Raw genomic sequence first — 25,765 nt, 5'->3', positions numbered from 1 at the left:
AGATAATGTTACTACTACTACTACTAATAATGGGGGAATCATAATAACAGTAATGAGTGAAAGTAATCAATAAAACAAACTAAATTAAAGTGATGTACGATCCTCGCACCTTCCCTGTCTTCGACCATCAGACAACACATTCCGGAGTTCAACATATTTTTCCAGCGTGGACTATTTGACAGTGGAAATGATGTAGTGCAAATATTCCACCAGTTCCTGTCTCCACTATGTGGCGCTAGAGAACACGTGCAAACATGCATTATGTTGCTCTATATCAAGTGCAGACCACATCATGTAAATGTCATGTAAATTGGATGCCGTTTGTCACATAACACTGTCTTCCTGTTACGCTATAACGATGAGTGAAAATTGGCGTTTAGACATCCTCAGGCCTTGACTGTTAGAATGGCAAGTTTGGGACAGATTTGAGCAAGTCCAGTGGACTCAGCTTGTTGTTTAATGACGAATCACGTAAAATGGCCGCCACGCCACGGCTACGCCATTCCATCAAACGTAAAGCTTTGAGTAACTTTTAATTGCAAAGGTCTTTAGATTGTACTGACCAAATTTGAAGTGGATCTGACAAAGTCACTAGGAGAAGTTTGTTAAAGTATAGCGACTAGAAATGAAGGGAAAATTCACAAAAAAATAAAAATGGCCGGCTTCCTGTTCCTTTTAGAGCATGGTCCCGAGACAATTCTTTTAAAGTCTTTATGTGATACATGTTCCTACCAAATTTCATACATCTAAGTTAAACGTAGCGCTGGGGCTGCGTTTTTGAATATTTGTAAGGGGCGCTATCGGGTAAATTTTTAACTGTCAAGCCAAAAACCCATATGAAATATTTATGTCCATCACCTATGACACCTGTGCAAAGTTCAAAGGCTTGTTGAGCATCCTAAGCCACAGGAAAGTAAGCTTCATTTTTCATGGCGAATGACGCGTCGCCACGACAATGGGCGCCACATAAAATCAAGGTTGTTCAATGGCAGTAACTGGCATTTTAGTAACTTTTCATCTACCTCCTGGACCCTAAGCCTATTTTTAGGCCTCTGCTCGAAAATTGCATACCCATACTCAAGAGAGTATAGATCTCTAACTACAAGGTCTATTTGAATACATTTCTTTTTTTTTTAATAACAGAAACACTTGTTCAGATGGGTAAATATTGTGTATATGTAACTGGTTAATACTAAAAGAACATGGCACACAGCTCATACTGAAAATGTATCAGGTTCGCCTGAAAAAAAAGCAATGTTATTGTACTCGAGATATGCTGGGCCGCGAAGGATCCATCAGATGTGTCCTCTAAATCTGGGACCAGAAGGCTGCATACTTCGGCTACATTTGAAGGAGTCTTCAACAAACATGTGAAATGGGACAGCAGTTGTGTACATAAGACAGATGTACAGTTGACACTCCAAAAGCCCGTGGGAGGGCCGTCGGAGTGTTAACAGGTTAACATGGGTAGTATTGTCATGGTAGCAATTCTGCCGATGAGGGATATTGGTAGATTCATCCAACGTTGTCCTTTACTGTTTTGTGGGTTCAAGTTTAGATGGACTAACTGACAGCCTGGGGGAAATGTTGATTCCTACATATGTGATATTACCAGTGTGCAGAGAAATGGGTGGTGTTTGGACTGTCACATCCAAGCTGTTAGGACTGAGGGGGGAATGGTGGAGTTAGACCAGTTGATCGTGCAGTCTGAGATCTTGGAGAAGGTGTTTATGAGGGTTATGGTTTTGGGTAATGAAGACGAGGGATTGTGTAGGTATAGTAGAATAGGGTGTGAAGTCATAGGTACATGTTGGTTGTGGTCGACAGGTTCAGTAGCAACGCCGTTGTTTTGGTATGCCATATACTATCAGCTCCGACAATGGACCACACCTTGTTGCACAAGCTTTTGAGATAACAAATATGCTAGGGATAAAGCAGAAGTTTTTTATTTATTATAAAATTATTTTATTCTTAAATCCAGCCCTTATTTTGCTTGAAACAAGAGAACATTTATTTATTATTAGATTATTTATAATTCATCCAGTTCAATTTGAAAACTGGGACAACAACCAAAAAATGTGAAAGTCAAAAGTAAAGGTAACAATTTAACACAATTTATTTTGAACTCAGGTTTATTCAAACAAAGGGAGATCATTCAATGTGGCAGAGGATGGGACAAATGTGGTCATGCCAAACAAATAGAAATCAATATAACAACACTAGTCCTGGCTATACCTCTGAAAACAAAACTAACAAAATGGCTTTACATGCTTCTCTAAAAATAGCTTCACCAAAACCAATACAGAGGTGGCACCGGCCAATAATCCAAAGGAATCTAGACAAAGTTAACCTCAACTCACCTACTGTCCTCAACCTCCCACCACAAACTTTAATGATTTAGCAACAACCATGTCAGCTTAAACAGGAAGAGAACAAACAGAGCGAACACCTCAGGCTTCCTTCTTTGTATGCTGGGCCCCACTCTGCTGATTGGCCAGCTTGAAATCTGTTGGAACCAAGGAGCAGCATGACTCACCTGCACCGGTGGAAACCAATCACCTTGTTGACACCTGAAGAGAAAATGAGGGAGAGAGAGAGAGAGAGAGAGAGAGAGAGAGAGAGAGAGAGAGAGAGAGAGAGAGAGAGAGATAGAGAGAGAGAGAGAGAGAGAGAGAGAGAGAGAAAGAAAGGCAGGAGGGGAGAAAGCACACAGGCGCCCCACCCTGACACGTAACATTTGTAACCTGAAAAGCATCCCCTTCAATATGCCCGGTTGATGGTGCGGCTCGTAGTTGCAGCTGCCACACTTGGTAAGAGTTTGATTGACAGATAATTCAACCAATCACCTGCCAGGTATTTGAAAAAGGTCTGCCCTTTTCCGCACAGTTTCCAATGATGACTTCTCAGATGGTTCTGTCGAAACCATCTGGTTAGGACTAGCATTTATACATCATTTGATTTCCTCTATGGCACAATACACAAATAAGTTAAAATCAGGAGTAGATTTTTTATAATTTATATTTTATTATATGCATTTGATTTTATTTTTGAGAGCACGACTATTTTATGCCTTCCTTAGAAATATTGTACAGAAATTAATATTTTACAGAGGATGAATCCTATTAACTTTGGTGAATCTCTGATTCTTCTTCTTGTTCAGAACTAATAACATTCCCATCGGTCTCAGCTGTGCTTTGTGTTCAATTCTAATTTGCAAATGTTAGCATGACTCCGAATAAGATGTAGCAACATTTTGTCCAAAGCACCACAGTCTTCGGCTGTAGACTGTTCGTCTTTGTAAAGCACTCTTTGCAGTTACAGTCTACGGTAATTCAATTCTAACATTAGCAAATTAAGGTTTTGCTATTGCATCTGCTTTTCAATTGACATTTCATGGAGGATATAAGATATAATGGCTTTGCATCCTCACACTGTTTGTCTACCTCGCAAACAAAAGGAAGCACTCTGGGTTTGTGGCCTCTCTGTGCAGAGAATAGTTATTTGTTGACTGACTGCTTTCACTCCACTGATATAACTCCCACTGTATTCGTCCTCGTTTCCAGCAGCTGTGGCGAGGGAAGGTGGGTGTTTATGCTGTGCGTTGGAAGAGTAATGCAGTAATTAGAGGCCTCAGAGGCCATTTGAATGGAGCTCTCAGTTGCTTCGCAGCCCCAACCACCTACCATTTGTGACGACAGCTAAAAGCACCTGACATTTCCCTTGCTGGTAATTAATGCCCGAGCTAGTGAACTTCCCACGGTTCTAAGGGAGTTAAGGACTTCTGTGTAATATACAGAGACTTGGACTGCTATCTTTAGTCCACCACCCAGACACAGTGAGGAGGATGTGAAAGGCACCTGAATGCCGTACGACTCTCTATAGTATATATAAGTGCCAATTTGATTTTGTAGCTTTAATATTACAAAAAGGGAGCAAAGACCATAATGCTACATCAATATGTGAAAAGGATCTGTTGACTTAAATATTTGACAAATTCTTAACACTGAATAAATGAAGTCATTATTGCTCCACTTAATCTTCTGAAATTGATTTCAAAACTAAAGCTTTCGGGGCTTGGTTAACGACATTAGCTGCTTGTATTTCTCTGTATGCTTGATGAACTGCCTGAACAATTATGATACAAACAGAGCCACCATAACGGCATATGTTCTGAATACCGCTACTTGATCTAACTTTATTAATGTCTTGTGCTTATGTGTTCTATAGAGTTAAGCACAGAGAGAGTTTTATCTCCCTGTGTTTGGCTTTTTTATTTCAAATAGGAAATGATAACATCCTACTTATCCTACCTGCACCCATCTACCTGCCACATGACAACCTGAGGACATCCCCCTAAACATTCCAGAGAGCTCAATTTATTTTAGACTGCTTTTTGATTTATTCTTCACAACTTAATTGTACACCGCTAATTATGTCGACAATTACATGACAAACTATACTGAGCTCTTTAAAACATTGTAATCTTAATTCTATTAGGTATGTCATAGCGTAGTGGCTAGCACGGTCGCCTCAGGGCAAAAGGGTGCCGGGTTCGATCTCCGATCCAGGGCAGATAACATGTTCTCCCCGTGGGTTCCCTCCGGGTTCTCCGGCTTCCTCCCATGCAGCTTAGGTTATTTGTCGACTTGAAATTCCCCGTAGGTGTGAATGTTTGTTTGGCTCTACATGTGCCCTGCAATAAACTGGCGGTCGCCAATTTTTGTCAGCTGGAATTGGCTCCAGCGACCCTGAATAGGATAAGCGGTTTGGATATGGAATATTAAAATCATTTCTCTCCACCAGTGTATTTATGTCAGCACTTGGAGCATAATTAAGGGATTAAAATGTACAAACATTGTCTGTATCTTCATTAAGACAATGTTTCAAAATCCATTACAATACTAGTCCCCATTGCACAACGTAACACACATTAACACACTTAAAAGTTCCCCGGCCAGGATCGTTCTAACCCTGTAGAAATATTGCAGGAGCATTGACGTGAAAGTGTCATACACTTCAATATGTTCAGTATAAACCAGTTTAATTTTACAGGATACAACAGGAATATTACAAACATTAGAACACTTTAGTATGAGTGATACCATGTGAGAAAGAAATATTTTTAAAGCATGAAAAAGTAGTGAGCCGGTTAATAGGTTTATTAGAGATCACTGCACAGTAACATTTCTGTTTTTACGACACGGGGCTCTGGGTGACGTTGGCGTTCTCGTTGTAGGCGAAGCAGCTGGGGAAGATGCCTATTCGTCCTGCACTGTGTCCCTCCAGCCACTCCTCATTAACTACGAGTTTGAGAAAGAAACACAAAGAGCCAGTGAGGTTGAGACTTTTTAAAGATTCTACTGACAAGCAATTCAAGGATGGACCTCACCTTCACCCAGGATGTCGATGGTGTCTCCTTCGCTGAACTCCAGGTCCTCTGGTCCCTGAGCTGTGTAGTCATACAGCGCCACCATCTGGTAGAGGATGGTACGGTTCTCCAGTGGATCTTCAGTCTGAAGTAATTGCACAATGAGGGGAGGAATCGTTAATGAAATGAAAATGTTTGGTGGAAGCAGCGTGTAACTCTCCTATTTCTAAAGGGACTGTATGAAAACTATTATGATAGGGAGGGGTGCTGAACTGTGTACAGTATTACATATAGTATATACAGCTTAACAAATTAAATTGGGTGTATCCTAAGAAAAGACCGATCCAATTTGAATTGAAGTTATATGTGCTCTTGAAAACATGAAAACATGTCTTATAGAGTGTTAGGCAGAGCAAAAAGTTATATTAAACCCCTGCAACCCTGGAACTGATGTCCATTTCAAGCCCTGATGTGTGGGTTGAATCCTAACCTGGCACCATAGGGTGGCTCTGCCAGCCTCGGCCACCTCTTGCACAGTGTGGCCTGGCTCCAACTCCTCACCAAGAGGTATCAGCACCCGGGAGCCATGCTGCTTATGTCTGATGAAAGAGAGGGGAGGTGAGCAGGGGTGGCAACAGGGGAATAGATAGGAAATGGAGAGCATCATATGGGCACACATGGAGAGACAGAAGATAAAAAAAACAACTTGAATCGTGGAAGACAGCATTAAAGCAAGGCTCTGATGCATGTTATTTGTTATCAATCCTTGGCTGTCATGTAATGGTTTTTCAATACTATTTTGCTGTTTTTTATGGTCTCCTGTCACGTTCGAGGAGCCGTAGCCTCAGTGTCCTATGCCAGGTTCATGTTAGGTTCTCTTTGCCGGAGCAGATATTGGACCCACAGGGTGGACAAAGATAAGAACATTTTTAGAAATGAAGCATCACTTGTTGAAATTCAAGGAGACAGAAGTGGGTTGACAGGCCTGTGGTTACCTGAGGCGCAGCTGAGATGCTGGCTGGCCCAATTTCTGTGCGATACGTTCCTTCAGTTCATGGAAAGGTGTGTCCACAGGGACCGACAGAGCCATGGTGTACGTGTAGTGGACCTTCACCACCAAAGAGCTGAACTCTGTTCCCTGAGCCCCACCCACATGCTGAGAACAAGGAGCAGGAACACATTGAAACACTTTTTCAAAATATTAATCTTGTCCAATCAGTGTGAACTTTTAGATCGTTATTATGTACTATGTATGTCTGCTTGCCTGCCTGTCTGCTGTCTGTCTGTCTGCCCTTCACATATCTTGAGACCTGCTCATCAGATCTTCTTCACATGTGGTGGCTCTATTGATGGGGACCCCATGGACTGCTTTGTTGAATTTGGTGCAATTTGGTCAAATGATACATTCAAAATGAATATACTTTGAATAAAGAGCGCTCTGTGCCGCAGTGGGGGCGGAGCTTCAGGGATTGCAGTTTAGCATGTGGTCAGCAGCGGGCAGACAGCGGTTCTTTGACTGCAGTTCACTTTGGCTGCTGCATGCTGATATAGCATGCAACGCTATGAATGCTGGGTAATGTTACAAGCCAACGATTCCTCACTTCTCTGGAGTCAAGGAGCAGCAACAGCACCACTCTGCCTTTGCAACTCTAATTATTTAGGTTTTTTCCATACTAACTTATAACAATGATAATGTTACCGCTGTCCTGACCCACGGCATGCGGCCCCCTTCGGTTCCCCCTCAAGTGAACACTGTTAGCTCCGTCAGCACTGTTACCATAGTTTGCACTTGTGTGCTGTCTATGTAAAGATATAGTGGAGTAATGTCTCCCTGAGCAGAGAATGAAGTCTCCCTCTCTCTGTGTGGTTGTTATCAGAGCTCCTCACTGTTCTTTTAGCCACACATTGCTTTTAGTGCATGTGAGCGTACCCGACTGAATCTATAGCTGTTTGGGGCCCTTTCAGTTTGAGCCCCAGGCTCATGTTGCCTTCCTTGCCTAACAGTAAAGTCTCCTCCTGAACCAGAGTGTATTTGATTGGTGTTTGTGGCCGTGAGGAGCTGTGACTCGTGTGTGGGACTCGACTCTGTCATGTCAGGTGTGCTGCTGAGGACCAGAGGAAGCTCAGAGTCCAGTGTGGAGTTTGTATGAGCCAAAGGCCAAACATTGGGCTCTGAACAGGCATGTTTTAAACAGGAAATGCACTCGTCTCTACTAAATATCATTTTTCGTATGTATTTTTCTTAACGCAAATCTAGAAATCTTGATGCAGAAATCAAAAATATTTACATTGGCCATCACAAATATATAAGATATAGATTCTACAGATCAGGATACATTTGACAACATCTATTGTACCATAATAATGTGTGTGGTGTGTCTGTGGTCAATGTCACAGCACTATGACACTCTGCATTGATGTCACTAAGACCAATACCCCCGTACATGTGTTGCATGGGATTAAACTAATGGTCTAGATCAGGGGTCTTCAACGTTTTTCAGGCCAAGGACCCCCAAACTGATAGAGATGGAGCAGGGACCCCCGACTATATATGTTGTATAAGATTGTGTTTAATATTAAACTGGGCCTAGTGCCATGTATAAACATAGCTCTTTATTGTGCATTCAATACTAAGCTATTCAACTAATACACAGGTTGATATATTCATGTTGTTATTTTAAACATGTGAAGGTACAGTGAGTAGGGGGGCCGTGCCACTGACATTTAGAAACATACCTTCAACTGTCTGTGAATTGCATAATTTCATTTTAAACATGAATGTGGAAACGAAAATGAGTGATGGTCCATTAGTGCCACTGCCATGCATACACACACCTGTTATCTTGCATTCAACACTGAACTGTTACAATAATGGACACATTCATGTTGGGAAAAAAACTATTGCGGACCCCTTGCAGTACCTCCGGACCCCCTGTTAAAGACCTCTGATGTAAGTGATTAAATGAGGCTGCTGTCTGCAGCTGATTTGTTGAAGATGCAACAAGTTGGTTCTCTCATTATGGGCTAGCAGATATGAAATCTTCCTGATTAACCTCGGTATAGAGAACGTGTTATTTTGTGGCAAATGTGGAACAGGAAGTCCAGTAGTTATTTCACATAGTTCATGAATTCATTTTTTTAGGTCACTGTGGCATGTAGAAAAAGAAAAGATTATTTATATCCATATATTTATGTACGTCTGTCTACCTCCCCTGAGCCTCATAGTGACTTAATCAGGACGCATCAGCATTTCCCCTGCTAAGTTTAACCTCTTCAGTCCACACAACCCTTCTATATTTGGATCAGGTGGAAAGAGAAGGAGAGTGTAATTGCTATGTGTGTGTAATTGCGTGTGTGTGTGTGTGTGTGTGTGTGTGTGTGTGTGTGTGTGTGTGTGTGTGTGTGTGTGTGTGTGTGTGTGTGTGTGTGTGTGTGTGTGTGTGTGTGTGTGTGTGTGTGTGTCATCAGTTGGATGTGCGAAGGAAATAACGTTGATGTGATTCCACCTTTCAGCTGGCACAGATGAATCAGAGGGGGATATTACCTGCTCGTTGGCGGCGTTGGCTGTGTACCTGGGAGGCTCTGAGGCTTGCGGCGGTGCGTGGGTGGCAATGGTGTAGGATGGAGGTGGAGTGTCTGAAGTAAAACGCACTGCAGGGGACACACAGTACAGGTACAGTCTGAACACACAATACAAGCCTAATGGAAGGTTAGGCATGTAGATGTTCTCCGAGTCTGTTCCACTATGCATTACAATGTGTAAGCACATACAACTCTTAGGGGAAACACTTGATAGTCAATATATCATTCTGACATTGATTGAAAGATAATGATATCAGCCTACTAGTGATCAAAATGCCAAAGCATGTTTTCCAATGTCACAGAAGTCAATAAAAGCAATTGACATATACTGTACTTTGATGAGTGATGATTTTTTTTACTATCAATAAATACATTGTTCCATTAGGCAGGAACAGGGACACAAGGACACATTGACATGGACTAGCGGAGCCAGGGTTCGAACCGCCGATCCTGATTGAAGGACGACCCGCTCCACCACTGAGGCACAGCCCCCCCCCCCCCCCGCTGTATCTTCATCTGTCCACACTTTAACAGTTTTTCCTGATGGTTTAGCCCGTTTCATTAGCTAGGCGTATGCACTCAGAAAGAGCAAGGAAATATGATCTAATCGTCCATAGTGGGGGCAGGGAGGGCTACGTAGCTGCAAACATGATCCAGTGCATCGATTCCTCTGGTGGAGATGTGAACACGATGGTGGAATTGAGGTGAAACAGACCGGAGGTTTGTTTAAATCAAATCACCACCTAAAATATTATGTGTCTGCTGATGACATGGTGAATTCTCTGGACAGACAATATGGCCGGGGTTTTGGCATTAAAAAGTCAACATCAGGGAAACATTGTCCTTCGACTTTGACCAAGTTTGAGCACCAAGCATCATCGATCTACTGACGTATCTGAGATCAAAGCTGATGTTTTTCTTCTTCCGACGAAACAGACAGGACACCTCATGACTGGTAAGACCCAATCAAGTAGTGAACGCGAGTGTCTACGTCATCATTTTCAAAAAGGTGTCCGTTTCGCCCGTCCAGATTTAAACGCAATATATATATATATATATATATATATATATATATATATATATATATATATAAAGAAGCGGGAGGAGAAGTTAGAAACTAGATTATAACAACGCTATACCAATATATTGAAAATCATCTTTTCTTTGCAAGAAGTTAAACAAGCACAGCAGTGTGTTGGTCACTGGTTCCACCATGGCTGCTGCCAAAACCTGATGTAGACGTTCTATATTAGTCCAAATCAGAAAGGACGCAGGAGATCCAGGGACTTGAGTTAGAGATCTTCTTTAACAAAAATGGGCAGATTACATATAGATTTACACTGGTGGTTCTAAGAATTAGAACAATGGAAAAGCGGGGATAGGAGTAAGCGTCACAATGCTAGACACAGCAAGGAAAGCTGATATCAAATCTCGTGTCAGTCTTCACTGCAGAGCTTGTGGCAATCCTGTGGGCACCGGAAATTAGACCAGGAGAGACCTCAGACTCTTCTGCAGCACTAATGGCATTGAAGGGTTAGAAACGCGGGACCAGACCAGATCTAGAACTGAATGTTGACCGTGTTGTATTGAGTATCTAAGTTGGGGGGCACTGTTGGGTTCCTCTGGTTCCCAGCTGAGTACAGCGGAATGAAGAAGCCGAGAGCAAAAAGAGCCGTGAACAGGAAGGAGGAGGATCTGTGAGGGTCCAGTGTAGAAGCTTTATTACACAAGGAATAGCAAAGATGTGGCACTATTACTGTTGGCTTTCCATAGAAGTGCATGTCTGGATGGGGATGAAGCCAGAAAACTCAATGCCAAACAATTGACAATTTGCCTTACCTGCTTTATATCACTGTTAACATTGTAACTGTACAGTTGTGATTGACATTTTCTAATTTGTTTTCGAGCAATTTATAGAATTATTGTACTTAATAAAAAACAATATTGCCGTTTCCACACACGGTTTGTGTTTTGCTGTATAAAAAAAGGTTTTAATCCCTGCAATTATGTTTTAACAATGTTCATGCCATTGATTGTATTGTAGCCCATAAGATAACAAGATTTTATATACTGTATATATATTCAGTAACTGCAGTGGGTTTGAAGTAGACCGAGTTATTATTATTATCATCAATAGGCAAGAGGAAGGGTCCACTCGAGACAGGTGGACAGTCAATCACAGGTTAGTCAATCAGAACTACAGATTCTCACATTCATTCATGTCTGACAGCATCAGGAAAGGAGGAGCTGTCCTGCATGAGGTGGGACATGAACACTGCACCATCAACACTTCAGCCATTCAGTCGGATTGCATCTTATTTTAGATCTTGTTAGTTTTTACAGTGTATTCATTTATTATACATTAACTGTTTGATTACATTTTTATTATACTTGTGTTTTAATCTGATTCCCCTTTGCTCCTGTAATACTGCACATTTATCGTATCTCTTTACGTGAATTAAAGTTTTCTATAGTCAATAAAAAACAGACCAACAATTTAGTTCTAACTAAATGCAGTCTCAGAACGTTTCTTTATTTTGTTGTAATTACTACTAAAAGTCTTTCCAGAAAACCTGAGAAATGAGTGATCATTAAAAGAAAGCTAACAACGTGTACGATAGTTGTCCAGATGTCTCGCTCAGAAACTAAATGTTGGCTATCTTCACCCTGCTTCTAGTAGAGCAAAATATTGTCAATAAGCAACAAAATAACTCCATAAAAAAGGGCAACCATCCAATGAAGATGAAGCCACACAATACAAAAATTGCTCTGACCGTGGGATGATCTGTTATAATCGATAAGTGCTTACTGGAGCAGATCAGAGGAGAGAAGGTGAAAAGGTCTTTAGAGGATTTTAGAGAGAGAGGGAGGATCAGGAAGACTGATCAATGTGTTACCTCGAGGAGGCGCTGCAGGGCCGGGCCGGGCCTTTGGGCGAGTGGGTGGCTTGAGTCCAGGTGGGAGAGGGATCCCACTAGGAACTCTCTGTGGAAGACAGCATTTCTTATGAGGAATAAACATGGAACTTTTTTTCCCAGCAGGTAACTTAATTAAGCAAAGTAATGTTGGAACAGCTCCGGCTGAAGGGCTTGACTCCAGCATTTAACAAGTTCACAAGTGTTTCCCGTCCACATCGTTTTGCTGCCTGGGCTGATGGGTGAAGCAATTTTCAGCATTGTGTGAAGTGCCGTCATTCATAAATCTCAAAACTGAAGCCCAGTCTGTTTGCTTATCATAAAGTGTATTTCTACATATTAATACATTACATTCTCCTTTTTGCCTTTGGACATCTTGACATCTGCAGGATCAAGCAGGGACATCGGCAGAAGTCCTCTCTGAAAAAAAAGGACTAAAACTCAGAAGCTGAAATATAAAAGACACTCAATGACAGTGACATGCAGCTTTGTCACGAGCCACCAAATGCTCAGTATTGTGCCTGCTAATTTAGAGTTTGGATGGATGGATGGATGATCTTTGCATATCCAAATAATAATGTATTTGCTTTGGGTACACTCTTAGCAGCGATAGTGTACATAACATAAATGTATTTTTTTGCATGTACAGTAGGTACTGTGTGTGCGGGTATGTGGACTGCCGACAGTCTGTGTATGTAATGTATGTATGCAACATGTTACTTGTATTGTCTTAACAGCAGACACTGTATGTATGTCTCCAAGACAAATTTCCTTCGGGACAATAAAGTCTATCTCTTACGTTCAATAGGACCAAACTATAAAATGCATTAATAAAAAAAAAAGCAACAGTTCAGGTTAGTCAAACATTTCTGTGGGGGTTGAATATCTGAACATAGGTATTAGAAAATAAGGGACAAAGGCCCTGCTAACCAGCTCTGATGGAACAGAAGACTTAAATAAAAATGTATTCATTTGATTCCCTTGTTGAATGCAGAAGAGCGTATACAACTTGTTCCACTCGTTCTACATTCTTGGCTTTTACTTTCATCACAAAATATAAGGCAGCAAACGGAACTGAAGTGACATCGATAACAACTATTGACCAAAGATGCAACATCTGAATGGACTTCAGGCACATGAGAAGGAAGACAGTTTTGAACTGAATTTAACCATCATCATCCCACACATCAATATGAATTATCACCAACTCTGCAGCTCCCCCACCAAACAGACACAATTCGAGACTAGCTGGTGAAGCATTGGTGGAGGATTTAGCAGCTGGAGACGTTTCCCTCAGTGGGTGAAGACCAAACCAGAGCTACAAGAAGAGTGAATATTCAGCTCAAGTGAACACAATCACGGCTCCAAATGAACGCTAATGTTGCTCTGAAGATGCTGGATTTCAACGTTGTATAAGGTCACAAGGAATGTTGTGTTGTATGTAATGCTTTCTACGGTGTTTTAAAGCTCCGGAAGAGAAACAAACCCCAATACAACTCCATCATATCAGTCCAGAAGATTCCCCCTCTCTTGGGCTCATTATAGATTCATAGATTATCTCTCTCCTCACCTGTCCATCATATATCACAGTTGCCATCCCATCCCTGTCCTCGTCGCCAAATAAAAACACCATGGCCCCTCCAGGCACAGTCAGTTGTCCCGGGCCCCGAGCCATGTAAGGGATCCGCATGCGCATGTACCGAGAATCCCTTACGGGTGGTGAGAAGAGAAAATCATACTTCTACAAGCATTATTACTGAAATGTGTTGTTGAACATCCCAGGTTCATAATATGTCTATGTGACTGGTGATAGTACTCACTGAGCTCCATCCACCTTGGGCTCATAGAAACCAGGTTTCTGTGGTGAAGACAGTGACAGTTAGCAAAGAGAGTGACTGACAACATCATCATATGGACTCCGTGGTTCTTACCTGCAGCCTCAGAGGTTCAAAGCCTCCAAAGTCATCATTGGGAATCACAGAGGAAATGACCTGTCATCAGAGCATCATACATTACTGCAACATTTTCTCTCCCACTTCTATAGAAAAGTGATAGTTCAATCATCTGATCATACAGCCATGATACAGCATTCATCATGGGGACCTTTCACTGTACCTTTGCTTTGCCCAGGAAGTCTCTTTGCTGCAGCTGCTCCACGTCCTGTTTCCTGGGACGAAACACCACATCCTCAGGCACCAGGAGAGGAGCCAGGACCACCTCCTTCTGTTATTAAAGTCACAGCAAAGACCGGGATCGGGTGCATGCACTTGCTTTCCAAAGTGGCTTTCTTAGATTTCTTTGTTTTAATCAGTCACTCAATATATTTAAGAAAAGCCAGAGAGGAGCAATGGATTTCATTTTCTTTTTGAGTCAGCTAAACAATTTGTGTTGTGAAACAGTCGGTAAACAGCTTTATTAGAACCGCCATAGCCTTAACTTTTGCCATGAAGATCTTCAAAATTGTGACTTAAACTAATGGTAAATGGACTTGTAAAGCGCTTCTCTGACCACTTAACACTACGTGTCATCATTCCCCCATTTAACCAGTGATGGCAGGGCTACCATGCAAGGTGCCTCCTGCCCATCAGGACTATCTAATCATCCATAGACCGCAGGCACTGCGGGAGCAATTTGAGGTTAAGTGTCTTGCCCAAGGACACGTCGGCATGGACTAGCGGAGCCGCTGATTGAACCGCTGATCCTCTAATTGAAGGACGACCCGCTCTACCACTGAGCCACAGTCGCCACTAATCACTCAAAGACACGATGAAATGGCACCTCTGTGATGTCATTTATGTTGAATCAGGGTTTTGGAATGGAAATGGGACTAAACACAGTGAGATATCGTTCTAAAGTCAGCAGTGGTGGTCTAATGGTTAAAGCGATGCCAGAGGGAAGGTGCTCCCTCATTACCACCAACCCTAACTGCTCTACTGGAGCAGGTCGGACTGGAGTGGAACTGGCAGCGTCACTGAGAGAGTGCAGTCAGTTGTGCCACAGAGAGCTGGGCTCTCAGCGAAGCTCCCCTGAATTAAAAACAGTTAGAAAAACGAAGAGAAAAGCTCCTTAGAGGAGGAAAGATGATCGATCTGATAAAGGGTGGGATTCTTCAAAATGTGTGAAAGCTGGTGGACAGCAGGAGTTGAACCGGAAACCCTGCGCTTAACGAGCTATCACAGGCTGGAGTTTGGTCCTCTTAAGAGGACATTCAAGTTCAGCAGCAGTGGTAGTGGCCTAACAGACAGCAGTTATCCTTCATTATATCCTTATTATCTTTGGGGGCTTTGGCTCAGAGATAAAGAGGGTCGTCCTTCAATCGGTGGTTCAATCCCTGGCTCCTCTAGTTCATCTCGAGGTTCCCTTGGGCAACACACTTAACCCCAAATGACTGCTGTGCCATCAGTGTGTGAATGACCAGTGAGTCCTGATGGAAAGTGGCAGCTTGCATGGTAGCCCCCTGCGATCGGTGTGTGAATGACATGTAGTGTTGAAGCGCTTTGAGTGGATGGAAGACTAGAAAGGCGGCTATACAAGTACAAGACCTTTTACCATTTACTTATACTCACTAGCTCAATAACTATACGGCATCATGCACACCTGCTGCATACACCACCTGCACTCAACATTCATACCTGACACCAGAACACCAGCATGACCACATGGAGCACAGCCAATGATTCACTGTTTGAGACGAAGTTAAAATTTCCATCTCATTGCATCTTGATTGAAATGAGGACAACGTTCCTCACTTTGGAGAATCATCCTCATCTTCATACATACATAAACATTGCAGGGGCAGTTGGAAAATGGAAATTTGTCACCAAAGTCTGTCCCATGTTCTTTCCAGTGTCTTGTGAAAGTTGAGACACTCACCAGGACGTTCTCCAAAGCCACCTCTATGTTTCCCCCTCGACCTCCTCCTCTCTCCTGGTTAGCTGACAGCAGGACCTCCCTGGCCTGCTCCCACTGGCCCATCCGACAGTACACAGCTGCTGCATTATATAACACCTGGGGGGACACGTCACTGTTAGACATGGCAGTACCATTCCATTCACATTGCTGTTGTCTTTAATGTGTGAACATCATTACTTACTTACCACAATAAACTGCCTGTATGGGGCCAGTACCAATGATTCAGTCATTACTTATCTAACATGGAGGTCTTTCTGGTTTTGGTGCTTTGAAGTTTTAAGACACTGGATGAAACTATCAGTCCACACTTTTCTGCTACGAAGGCTAAAAAGCAGCATTGTTATTCAAGTACTTCATTAAGGTGATATATCTGTGCAGTGGGGATTTAAATAGCCAGAGACCAGTGCTAGTTTCACCAGTTTGTATACCTTGAAGAATAACATTTTGAATGTAGCATGGGGCATTATGTATTCTTTATTATTGTGTCCGCCTCTTAGCTGATCATTCAGGGGAGAGACTGACAACAATATCTAATATCTAACTAAATATAACTGGGTTTGAGGTTCAGATGCATTACTATTGTGTAATCTAGGAGTATTTGTACATTTTGAGCCATAATTATTTAAATGTTCCATGAAATGATATCAATGCTTTGTTTACATGTCATACATTTCCTTTTGAAGAGAAAGGCTTTTTGATTAGATAGGAAGCAGAGAGGCAGGATGGTTTAAAAAGGGCTGCATTTATTCTTCCCAAATAGCAAATGTATGTATGTAAGCTAGCTGTCTGGCAACAGACACGGCATGTTTGAATGTTTGTATGACAGCTCAGAGGCCAAATCCTGATGTCCCTGAAGTTTGGACTTCTCCGCCTTGCCTCTGCCCCGGTAAACCACTCGGCCGTCTGCCTCTGCCCTGGCTCTGTCTGCCTTCTCCCCTGACGGCTTGGCGTTCCACCATGTGGGATTCTACACCTGTGCCTATCCTAGACTGTTACCTGTTGTGTGTTCGGTTGAGAATAAAGCTTTGATTCCAACTATTCAGTGCGTCTGTCGTACTGCTTCTGGGTCCTTACCACACCAGTTACACTGCTTCGGCCTTAAACCCTAAACCCTCAGGCACTGAACTGACCTCACCTGTTAAATGGTTGAGTGTGAGAGGCTACAAGGGCTTGTAATAAAGAGCTAAAATAGCATCAGTCCAATAAACCATATAAACAGTTCAACCAAATTACTCCCGTAATTCCTGTAACTCCCCATTCATCACTTCTTTATTCTATTGGTATTATAGGCGGAGTAACTGATGGAATCTCACAATCTGTCTTTGGGTGCAGATTTGTGGTGATAGGTGTGTTGTGTTCATGTCGAGAGGAGGTAAAGCTTTTAGTTTGCTGAGCTGTAATTTTCATGCGATTGGCTCTGCTGTTTCAGAGCTTTAATAAGCTTCAGTCTATGTAATCACATGTAACCACACCCGCTGATCTACAGTCACCTTCAACCAGCACGTTGACTGCTGCACATACCCTACAGCAACCCAAAGAAAAGGTGCACTCTCAGATCACATACGACCACCTTTGCTTGACATCATGATTGAAATATCAACCGAGAGTGCAAAATATTAAACTGAGGGTGCAATGCATGCTTTTTGCTAAATATGACAGCTACAGCATGGCTCAGGCCCCCGGGCCAGAAGACTGACTAATGTGAAAACCGTGCCACTGATTTGTTTTAAAAGGTAACTGGACTGTACTCGTATAGTCCTTTTCTAGTCTTCTGACCGCTCAAAGAGCTTTCACACTACATGTCATCATTCACCCATTCACACACTGATGGGCAGGGGCTACATGCAACGTGCCACCTGCCCATCAGGACTGTCTAACATCCACACACCGTAGCTACAGCTACAAGAGCTACTTGGGGTTAAGTGTCTTGCCCAAGGACACATGGACAAACTCTGCCCTACCACTGAGCCACAGTCACCCCAAATGTCTTTAATGTCTTTATATTTATGGCCAATCTCAAAATGAAGTGCCTCCATAAAGTGAGCCTCTCCCACAGATGTGTGCGCTACATCGTTTGGTTTCCATGGTGCCAAACAGACCCAGGAGCACATTAACCTTCATTTTTTTAAATTCAAATTTAATTTTCCTCCATGTTCCCTCCGTACAATCGGCCGACATTGGGTCGTGTCCGCTTCACTCTTAAAACACCGGCACAAAGTATGTTGTCATGGCAACACATAAGGTCAAATGAAGTAGGATTCGGATGGATATGTTGGTCTCTATGTCTCTAACATGTTGGTGTTAGGTGGACTAAGCGCTAACTGACTGGCTGGCTGCAGACACAGGTGCATTGTCTTATCTGTTGAGGGAGAAATATGCAATGCCGTGTATCCTCTTCTTCGGCCTCCATCAATGAGGCTTTGTAAGCTTCCAGTCTAAACAATGGAGGTGATGACAGAGCACAGTTTGCTCTGGGTTTCATTCCTCAGTACTGACAGACATCATGGGATTAGACGTGTGTGTGTGTGAGGCTAAATGTCAGACCTGCCAGCTGTAAAGTTTGAAGCGCAGCCCCAGCTGTTTGTAGTCAATGACCGTGTTTCCTCTCATATGCTTTTGTGCCCAGATACAGTCTGACAGAGCCTCCTCCAGCCTGGAGAGACAAGAGACGCACAGGATTGGATGAGACACTGGATACAGTTATGCACAATAAGCCAACAGTGTGGTTTTTAAAGGGGTGTTATAGGTCAGACACTTTCTTTGTCACGCACAGTCATTTGGTATTCGCTGGTTGCCTGGCAACCCCACAGTGATTGGAAGTCTCCAGGAATTGTCTGTGCATAGCAAAGAAATACTCCTGCACATAAAACCCCAACGGGTCAGTTTCACATATTACATTCTAATTAGTGAGCTTTGGAGGTGCTGGTAGGCACGTGAGAGCCAGGCCTCGGTTTCCTGTAATCACGGCGCACTAAGCTAACAGCTGCTGGCGGTAGCCTTTTTCCCTAAATGTCAAACCATTTTTTAATACATCCACAGTCCAACTACAAAGTCATCAAAAAAACAATCCCTCCTACCCGCGTCCTATCAAATCAAACTGCTTATTTTCTGCAATTGATAGCCCAGGTTTGAACATAAGACTTCCTGTTTCAACAGGAATCACATCACAATACGGAAACAACAAAACATTTCATTTGTCCTTCAAAGCTAAACTATGCAGCCATACAGCACACCCATCTGCTCTTCATTTCCAAAGATGATCTTGAGTTAGTTGTGTTAACAGTAGTTTTAAAAGTTACATCATCTCTCTTTGGTGTATTGTAAGTCAGTCTTTGGGAAGGGGTGCTGCCACCTACCTGTCAATCTGCATCGTCACTGCTGCTCTCTGAAAGAAGCCAACAGCAAGACGCTCGTCCTTGGCAATGGTGAGGTCTAAAGCCTGGACATCAGACAAGGCAGAAAGACAAGTTGAGGTTGGACATAAACGGGCAGAAGTTTCATTACATGCTTCCTTTTGTGATACCCAGACTGATGTACTGTAGAAGATAGCAGATAGAGCGAGTAAGATGATCTCTCTAACAATGATTCAGCAAGTCTGCAGCTGTTTATATGAACAGATTCACTCCAGAGGAGCTTAAATCAAAGTGGTCTTCCTGATAAACCAAAGATCTATAGCACGCGTCTTATGAATGGTTTAATACTCATATATAAAGCACAAGACCATTCTTTATTAAAAGTCCATCAGTTATAACATATTATACATTGTACCAGAAACTTTGTTTGAGTTTGAATCACTTCAAAGTATGGACTGAAGCCCCTCCATTATCCCCCAGTACACACAACACACGGACCTTCAGGGCCAGGTCCAGCTGCCCCAGAACCAGGTGAGCTGAGGCAGCGTTGAACAGAGTGCGAGATGTTGGTTCACTGATCTGCTCGAGTTTGGACAGAGCTCCTTGCCAGTCCTTGGCATCCACCGCCTGCACCGCCTCATGCCACAACTGCAGTAACTCAGTGTAAAGCATTCTGGACAGCGGAGACAATACAGAACAGACATAAATAGACAACAGAGGATTTCCACCTTTTCTTTTGCGTTTTTGAGAGTTGTTCTAAATGGTGAAAGATGAAATGAGATGCATGTCTGTGACTTAAAAATGTTGTACAATATAAAAGAGCTACATTGCGGATGAATTTAATACAGAAAGAGATGAACCACTGGCTCATGTATTGTAAGTAAAAATCTATTTTGATCATACTAAATAATTAAATAATACCTTCGCTGAAGCAATATGCAGCATTCAAATCATTTTAGCCATTTATTTGAACCCTTAGGATGTCACGGCTCAGGGCTGAGCTAAGACTCACGAGCAGACACCGACACTGGAGACACAGGTGACGTTGGAAATAAGGTTCTTTTACTGGTCACCCAAAAAAGTAACAAACAAAAACGTAAAGCGAACAAAAACCAACAAAAAGGCAAAGTCATAAATCATTGACTCAACACGAGGGAGACACGAGGAGCACAAGGGGAAGAACAATGAGGATCTGACAACCGGAGGGGGAAAGCAGGGGAGTATGTGTGAGTCGGGTGATGAGCAGATTGGAGGCAGCTGGGTGGACCGGGCAGGTGAGTAGGATGAGTGCAATCAGGGGAAACACACACACACACACACAATGAAACTAACGGGATGTTACACTACGTCTTGTGTACATCAAGGGTGCAAACAACAATAGTAATGCTGTGTTGATAATTTGCAATAATTGTCCATACGTCTACATTTTGCACTGTGACAGTAAGTGATCCTTATCACTGTATGTTTGTGTCGTTTTCTGATGTGCATCATCTGCCAGCAACTGGATTTCTTTCCTGTTCCAGTTTAGTTTTCTTTCTTTTTTCATTTTCAGATGCTATACTATACTGTAAAAGAATGTAATGTCTTTGCAAACGTAAGTTGAATATTGTTTTGCATTTGTAAAACTTACATGTAGAAAAGTTGGCTCTTTAGAGGTTTCTTAAGTGTAAGCGTATATGCGTGGATTGCTGAATTTGTCTGGAAAGTTTATTTCATGTAATGTACCAAATCAGGCCCACAGAGATTGCAGCTGGTCTCAAGTAGAGTGAAGTATATGTAGGCTGGAACAAAAACAAACAGACACCAATCTTTACCCGTTAACTGTCTGATTGTAATAATAAATTCATACAAATGTATAAAAGACTACAAGAACAGAGAAACCTACAGAGAAAGTGAGCCGATATTAATCAGTAACATCCTGCACACTTTGACTGGAATACTTCCTTGTACCTTACCCTGTTCCTATCGTCACACGTTCAGCTGAGTTAATACAAGCTGCATAGTTTATCAGAGAAACTTTATGAATCCTCAGACGGCTTACCTTTTGCTCCTAAATGAGAGTCCAGTCAGTGTTCAGTCAATGTACCAGCTGTCCTGCTGCCTTACACACTGCCAACGGGGAAGTGAGAGGGACTTAAACAGGCCTCCTTCGGAGTCTCCACCCTGCTGCTACAAGGAAGTCCTCCATCCATCCGCCCAGATTCCACAGAGGCACCCAAGCTCTGGAATTCACCTCATGATTACAACATCCATGCATGAGTCACACAGGTTTGGATTACACAGGTTAGACCTGGAATGAATTTCTTAGAGCAGATGCTTTGTTTGGGCAATTATTTACACAACTATTAACATCTAAGCCATTTTTGGATTCTAACCTCTCCTGCACAATGGTCAAACTTGTTTACATTTTTAACAGTACAAATAAACAAATGACCAAATCATGGCAGCTAAATTGTAAATCAAAGAAAAATGTACGCAAAATGTCTGGCAACGTTGGCATGCATGATAAACCCCCACTGCATGACTGTACGGACAGTGAAAATAAAGAATATCTGACCAACTTTTCTCATCCTATGCATTATTTGACCCAGGTAGTCTATTGCAGAAACTTTATGACTTTATGGATTATCTGAGTAAAACACCATAGAGGTGAGTCATTGTTATGCTAACACGCTGGCAGCAGGAAGCTGTGGTTACTATCTCAGGTTGACATCATACAATAACTGAGATGGTTTGAATGAAGTCCATTCCAAGTGACCTTGGACTTCCTTTTACAAGGAATGTTTTAGACAAGGAAGTCAAGAGGAAATGGTGCAACACTCACTGCTCTTCAAACATAAAGTGATGTGGTTGGTTTGGTATAAAACGTCATCATGTTTGGGAACAAGGAAATGATCTGTCCTTTTCACTGCTCGGCCTACTGGGTCAACCTGCTGCACAGGTTGTTTTGTTTTCCAGTGTGGCCCCACCCCCCACAGAAACTCCTCATATAAATTCAGTACTGCCAGGCCAGTGGTGGAAAAAGGATTACAATTCTTTACTTCAGTAAACAGTGGTAAAAATACTCCTTTTCCTAAATAAAAAAAACAACTTTGAAATGATAAATAGACTGTACTTGTGTGGGGTACTATGCAAGGTGCGACCTGCCCATCGGGACTAACTAATCGTTCACACAGGAACAGCCTGCGGGAGCAATTTGGGGTTACGACAAATCAACGTACTAGCGGAGCCGAGGATCGAACCACCGATGAAAGACGACCCTGCTCTACCACTTATCCACAGTCGTTCACATTTCAATATGCAAAATACTATAAAACCATCAAACAATGGTCAAAAAGTACTTATTATGCTAAAATGGTTTTCTAAGTTGGAGGCGGGCCTAAACAGTTTCAGGGGAGGATCAGTGAATGGAAGTGAAAAAAATGACATTACATAGTTATTAAAAGAAGGTCACATAGAATAGCCCAAAGTATGTGATTTGGTTAACAAGAGTTTAGACACACAATACTTGTGGGGAAATTTACCGTTGCAACTGCAACTACTGCTACTGCTGTTACTAGTAATGCTGCTGCTACTACTACTACTGCTACTACTATAACTACTACTGCTGCTACTACTACCTACTACTGCTACTACTACGACTATTACTTATACTGCTACTACTACTGCTGCTGGCCGTACAGAGATGGCCTGGAGATAGGAAGGAGCTGTTCCTTTCACTGCCCTGTAGGCTAGCACCAGAGTCTTAAACTGGATGCGAGCTCTTACAGGGAGCCAGTGTAGAGCACGGAGAAGGGAAGTTGTGTGAGAGAACTTGGGGGTGACTGAACACCAGGCGAGCTGCAGCTTTTTGGACAAGCTCCAGAGGTCTGATGGCCGAAGCCGGGGCTCCGGCAAGTAGAGAGTTGCAGTAGTCCAGGCGGGAGATGACCAGAGCCTGGATTAGCACCTGCGCCGTCTCCTCGGTGAGGAAGGGGCGAATCCTCCTGATGTTGTAGAGCAGGAATCTGCAGGAGCGTGTAACTGATGAGATGTTTGCTGAGAACGACAGTTGGTCATCCAGGGTCACACCCAGGTTCCTCGCACTCCGAGTTGGTGTCACCACGGTATCGTCAATCGTGATGGACAGGTCTCGGTGCGGGCAACCCTTCCCCGGGAGGAACAGTAGCTCGGTTTTGTCCAGGTTGAGCTTGAGGTGGTGTGTCGTCATCCACTTCGAGATGTCAGCCAAGCACGCAGCGATGCGTACCTCCACTTGAGTGTCACCGAGGGGAAATGAGGCTGTTCTGATGGAGATAGGAAGACAGTTGGTTAAAGACAGCACGTTCAAGTGTTTTGGATAGAAAGGGTAGAAGAGAAACCGGTCTGAAGTTCTTGACATCAGAGGGGTCAAATGATGGTTTCTTCAGAAGGGGAGTGACTCTGGTCTTGAAAGCCGTGGGAAAGCATCCTGAAACAAGAGATGTGTTGATGAGGTGGGTGAGGAAAGGAAGTAGTTCAGTCGCAATAGACTGAAGAAGAGGGGAGGGGATCGGATCAAGAGAGCACGTGGTGGGGCGGTTAGATGTAACAAGTTTGAGGACCTCGTTAGGGGAGACGGGAGCAAGATAGGGTAAGATGGGGCATGGAGAGGGGAGGGAGAGCTGTGGGGGAAGAGCTGGAGAGGGTAGAGAGGGAGAGGGTGGACAGGGAGGCTGAGAGAAGGAGGATCTGATATTGTTTACCTTCTTGTCAAAGAAGTTGGCGAAATCGTCAGGGAGAAGGGAGGAAGTAGGAGGAGGGGGTGGGGGTTGGAGGAGTGAAGAGAACGTTTCAAAGATTTTTTTAGGATTGGAAGCAGAGGTTAGGATTTTAGAGCGGAAGAACGTATCAACAGTAGTAGGAGAAGCACCAGCAGTAACAGTGGTAATAGTGGTAGTAGTGGCAGCAGCAGTAGTAGTAGTAGCAGTAGTAGTAGTAGTAAGTAGATATAATAGACTTAGTAGTAGCAGTTGCAATAGTTATAGTAGCAGTAGCATGTAGTAGTAGTCACAGTAGCAGTAGCAGCAGTAGTAGGTAGTAGTAGCAGCAGCAGCAACATTAGTTATAGTAGTAGCAGTAGTAGTAATAGTAGTAGTAGTAGTAGTAGTAGTAGTAGTAGCAGCAGCAGCAGCAGCAGCAGCAGCAGCAGTAGTAGTTATAGTAGTAGTAGTAGTAGTAGTAGCAGTCGTAGTCATAGTAGTAGCTTATCAGTCTGGATCAACATCCAGACTGATAAGCTAGAACCTCTTCTTTCCTTCCTCCTACTGTTGATACTGCTACGACTGCTACTACTACTGCTACTGCTACAACCAGTGTTACTGCTGGTGCTTCTACTACTACTATTGATACTACTGCGACTACTACTGCTGCTGGTGCTGCTACTCAATCACTTATTCATTCATTCATGTATTTTATTTCCGGGTCATGCCATGCAACATTTTGCCCATCCCACATGGGACAACAAAACACAACTATATGTCATAGATCTTTTTCCATATAGAAAGCATGAGGAAAAAATAAAACAAAACAAAGCCAAAACCAAACAAAAGCATTAAATATCTACAGATTATCTCTGTGACTGGCTAATTCCTATATTTAAGTTGTAAACAGCCACTTCAATCTTTGTGGATCATCCATAATTACAAAATCAATATCTAATTTTATCTCACTTAGCAAATGATCACGCTGTTTGCGATAAAAAGGACAGTAGAATACCAAATGGGACTCATTTTCGATAACATTTAGACAAAACATACACAACAAAGATCCGCTTTTCTTCTAGATTAACAGCACACAGTTTCAACATTCAAAGGTAAAATACTAATTCTCAACTGAACACATCTGCTCATTTGGTCTTAATATACAACATAATTCTCCGTAACATATTCAGTTTTTCATCTTTGTAAAATTATGCAATTTAGGTTTAGTCCATATCTATTTATTCTTGGCAAACGCAGATTCACTAAAGAAACCAATATTGAACTTTTTGTTATTATAAAAAGCATCACTTAAACCTGTTAACACTCCGACGGCCCACCCACGTGCTTTTGGAGTGTTAACAGTACATCTGTGTCATGTACACAACTGCTATGTGTAGGTAGGTACTGATGCGACACATCTTTGGAAAGCTAAGATTCTTGTGATTCGATTTGTGCAAACAATTTCAAGATACAATCACAACAGCAGGTACTGTCACAATTAGGCTTTGCCTCTGTGTTCTGTGTGTCTGTGTTACTCCACTCTACCTGTCAGTCACTCCCTCATCCTAATTCCCTTCACCTGCCTCTGATCAGTAATCAAGCACTCCCCCCTCATCAGCACAACTCTTCTCACCTGTTCTTCCCTCTTCATAAACTCCTGCCCCTCAGTCACTCCTTGCAAGATCCCTGTATTGTCTACCCGCCTGTTCGGCTTGTCCTATTCCCGTCTCACTGCCTACCCTGCTGGATTTAACCCTCTTGTCTCGTCCTTGGATTCTTTATCGTGTCCTGTAAGTTGATGTTCTTCATTAAAGATACCTTCTTCATGCTACTCTGCCTGGTCTGCGTTTGAGTCCTCCACCATGCCCGGTGACAGGTACAATCATCGCCTCCGTCAGACCACCAACCCACAAA

General features: G+C 42.7%; 1 protein-coding gene across 1 annotated transcript; it reads right to left on the bottom strand.

Annotated features, from left to right (window-relative positions):
* Window positions 1–5,030: 5,030 nt before the first annotated feature.
* On the bottom strand, window positions 5,031–21,310 carry noxa1 (NADPH oxidase activator 1). The gene is made up of 16 exons (XM_079162011.1): window positions 21,172–21,310; window positions 19,629–19,803; window positions 19,134–19,216; window positions 18,322–18,430; window positions 15,739–15,873; window positions 13,981–14,088; window positions 13,797–13,856; window positions 13,686–13,723; window positions 13,436–13,574; window positions 12,217–12,285; window positions 11,848–11,935; window positions 8,913–9,019; window positions 6,364–6,524; window positions 5,859–5,967; window positions 5,390–5,513; window positions 5,031–5,300 (listed from the first exon to the last, which is right to left on the bottom strand). The coding sequence occupies exons 2-16, from the start codon at window positions 19,800–19,802 to the stop codon at window positions 5,194–5,196; spliced, it is 1,611 nt and encodes a 536-aa protein (XP_079018137.1). The 5' UTR covers window position 19,803; window positions 21,172–21,310; the 3' UTR covers window positions 5,031–5,193.
* Between the last annotated feature and the right edge of the window lie 4,455 nt (window positions 21,311–25,765).

This window comes from Pholis gunnellus (assembly GCF_910591455.1).
Source record: "Pholis gunnellus genome assembly, chromosome: 6".
Classification (NCBI taxonomy): domain Eukaryota; kingdom Metazoa; phylum Chordata; class Actinopteri; order Perciformes; family Pholidae; genus Pholis; species Pholis gunnellus.
This window is presented reverse-complemented; position numbering and strand designations above follow the sequence as displayed.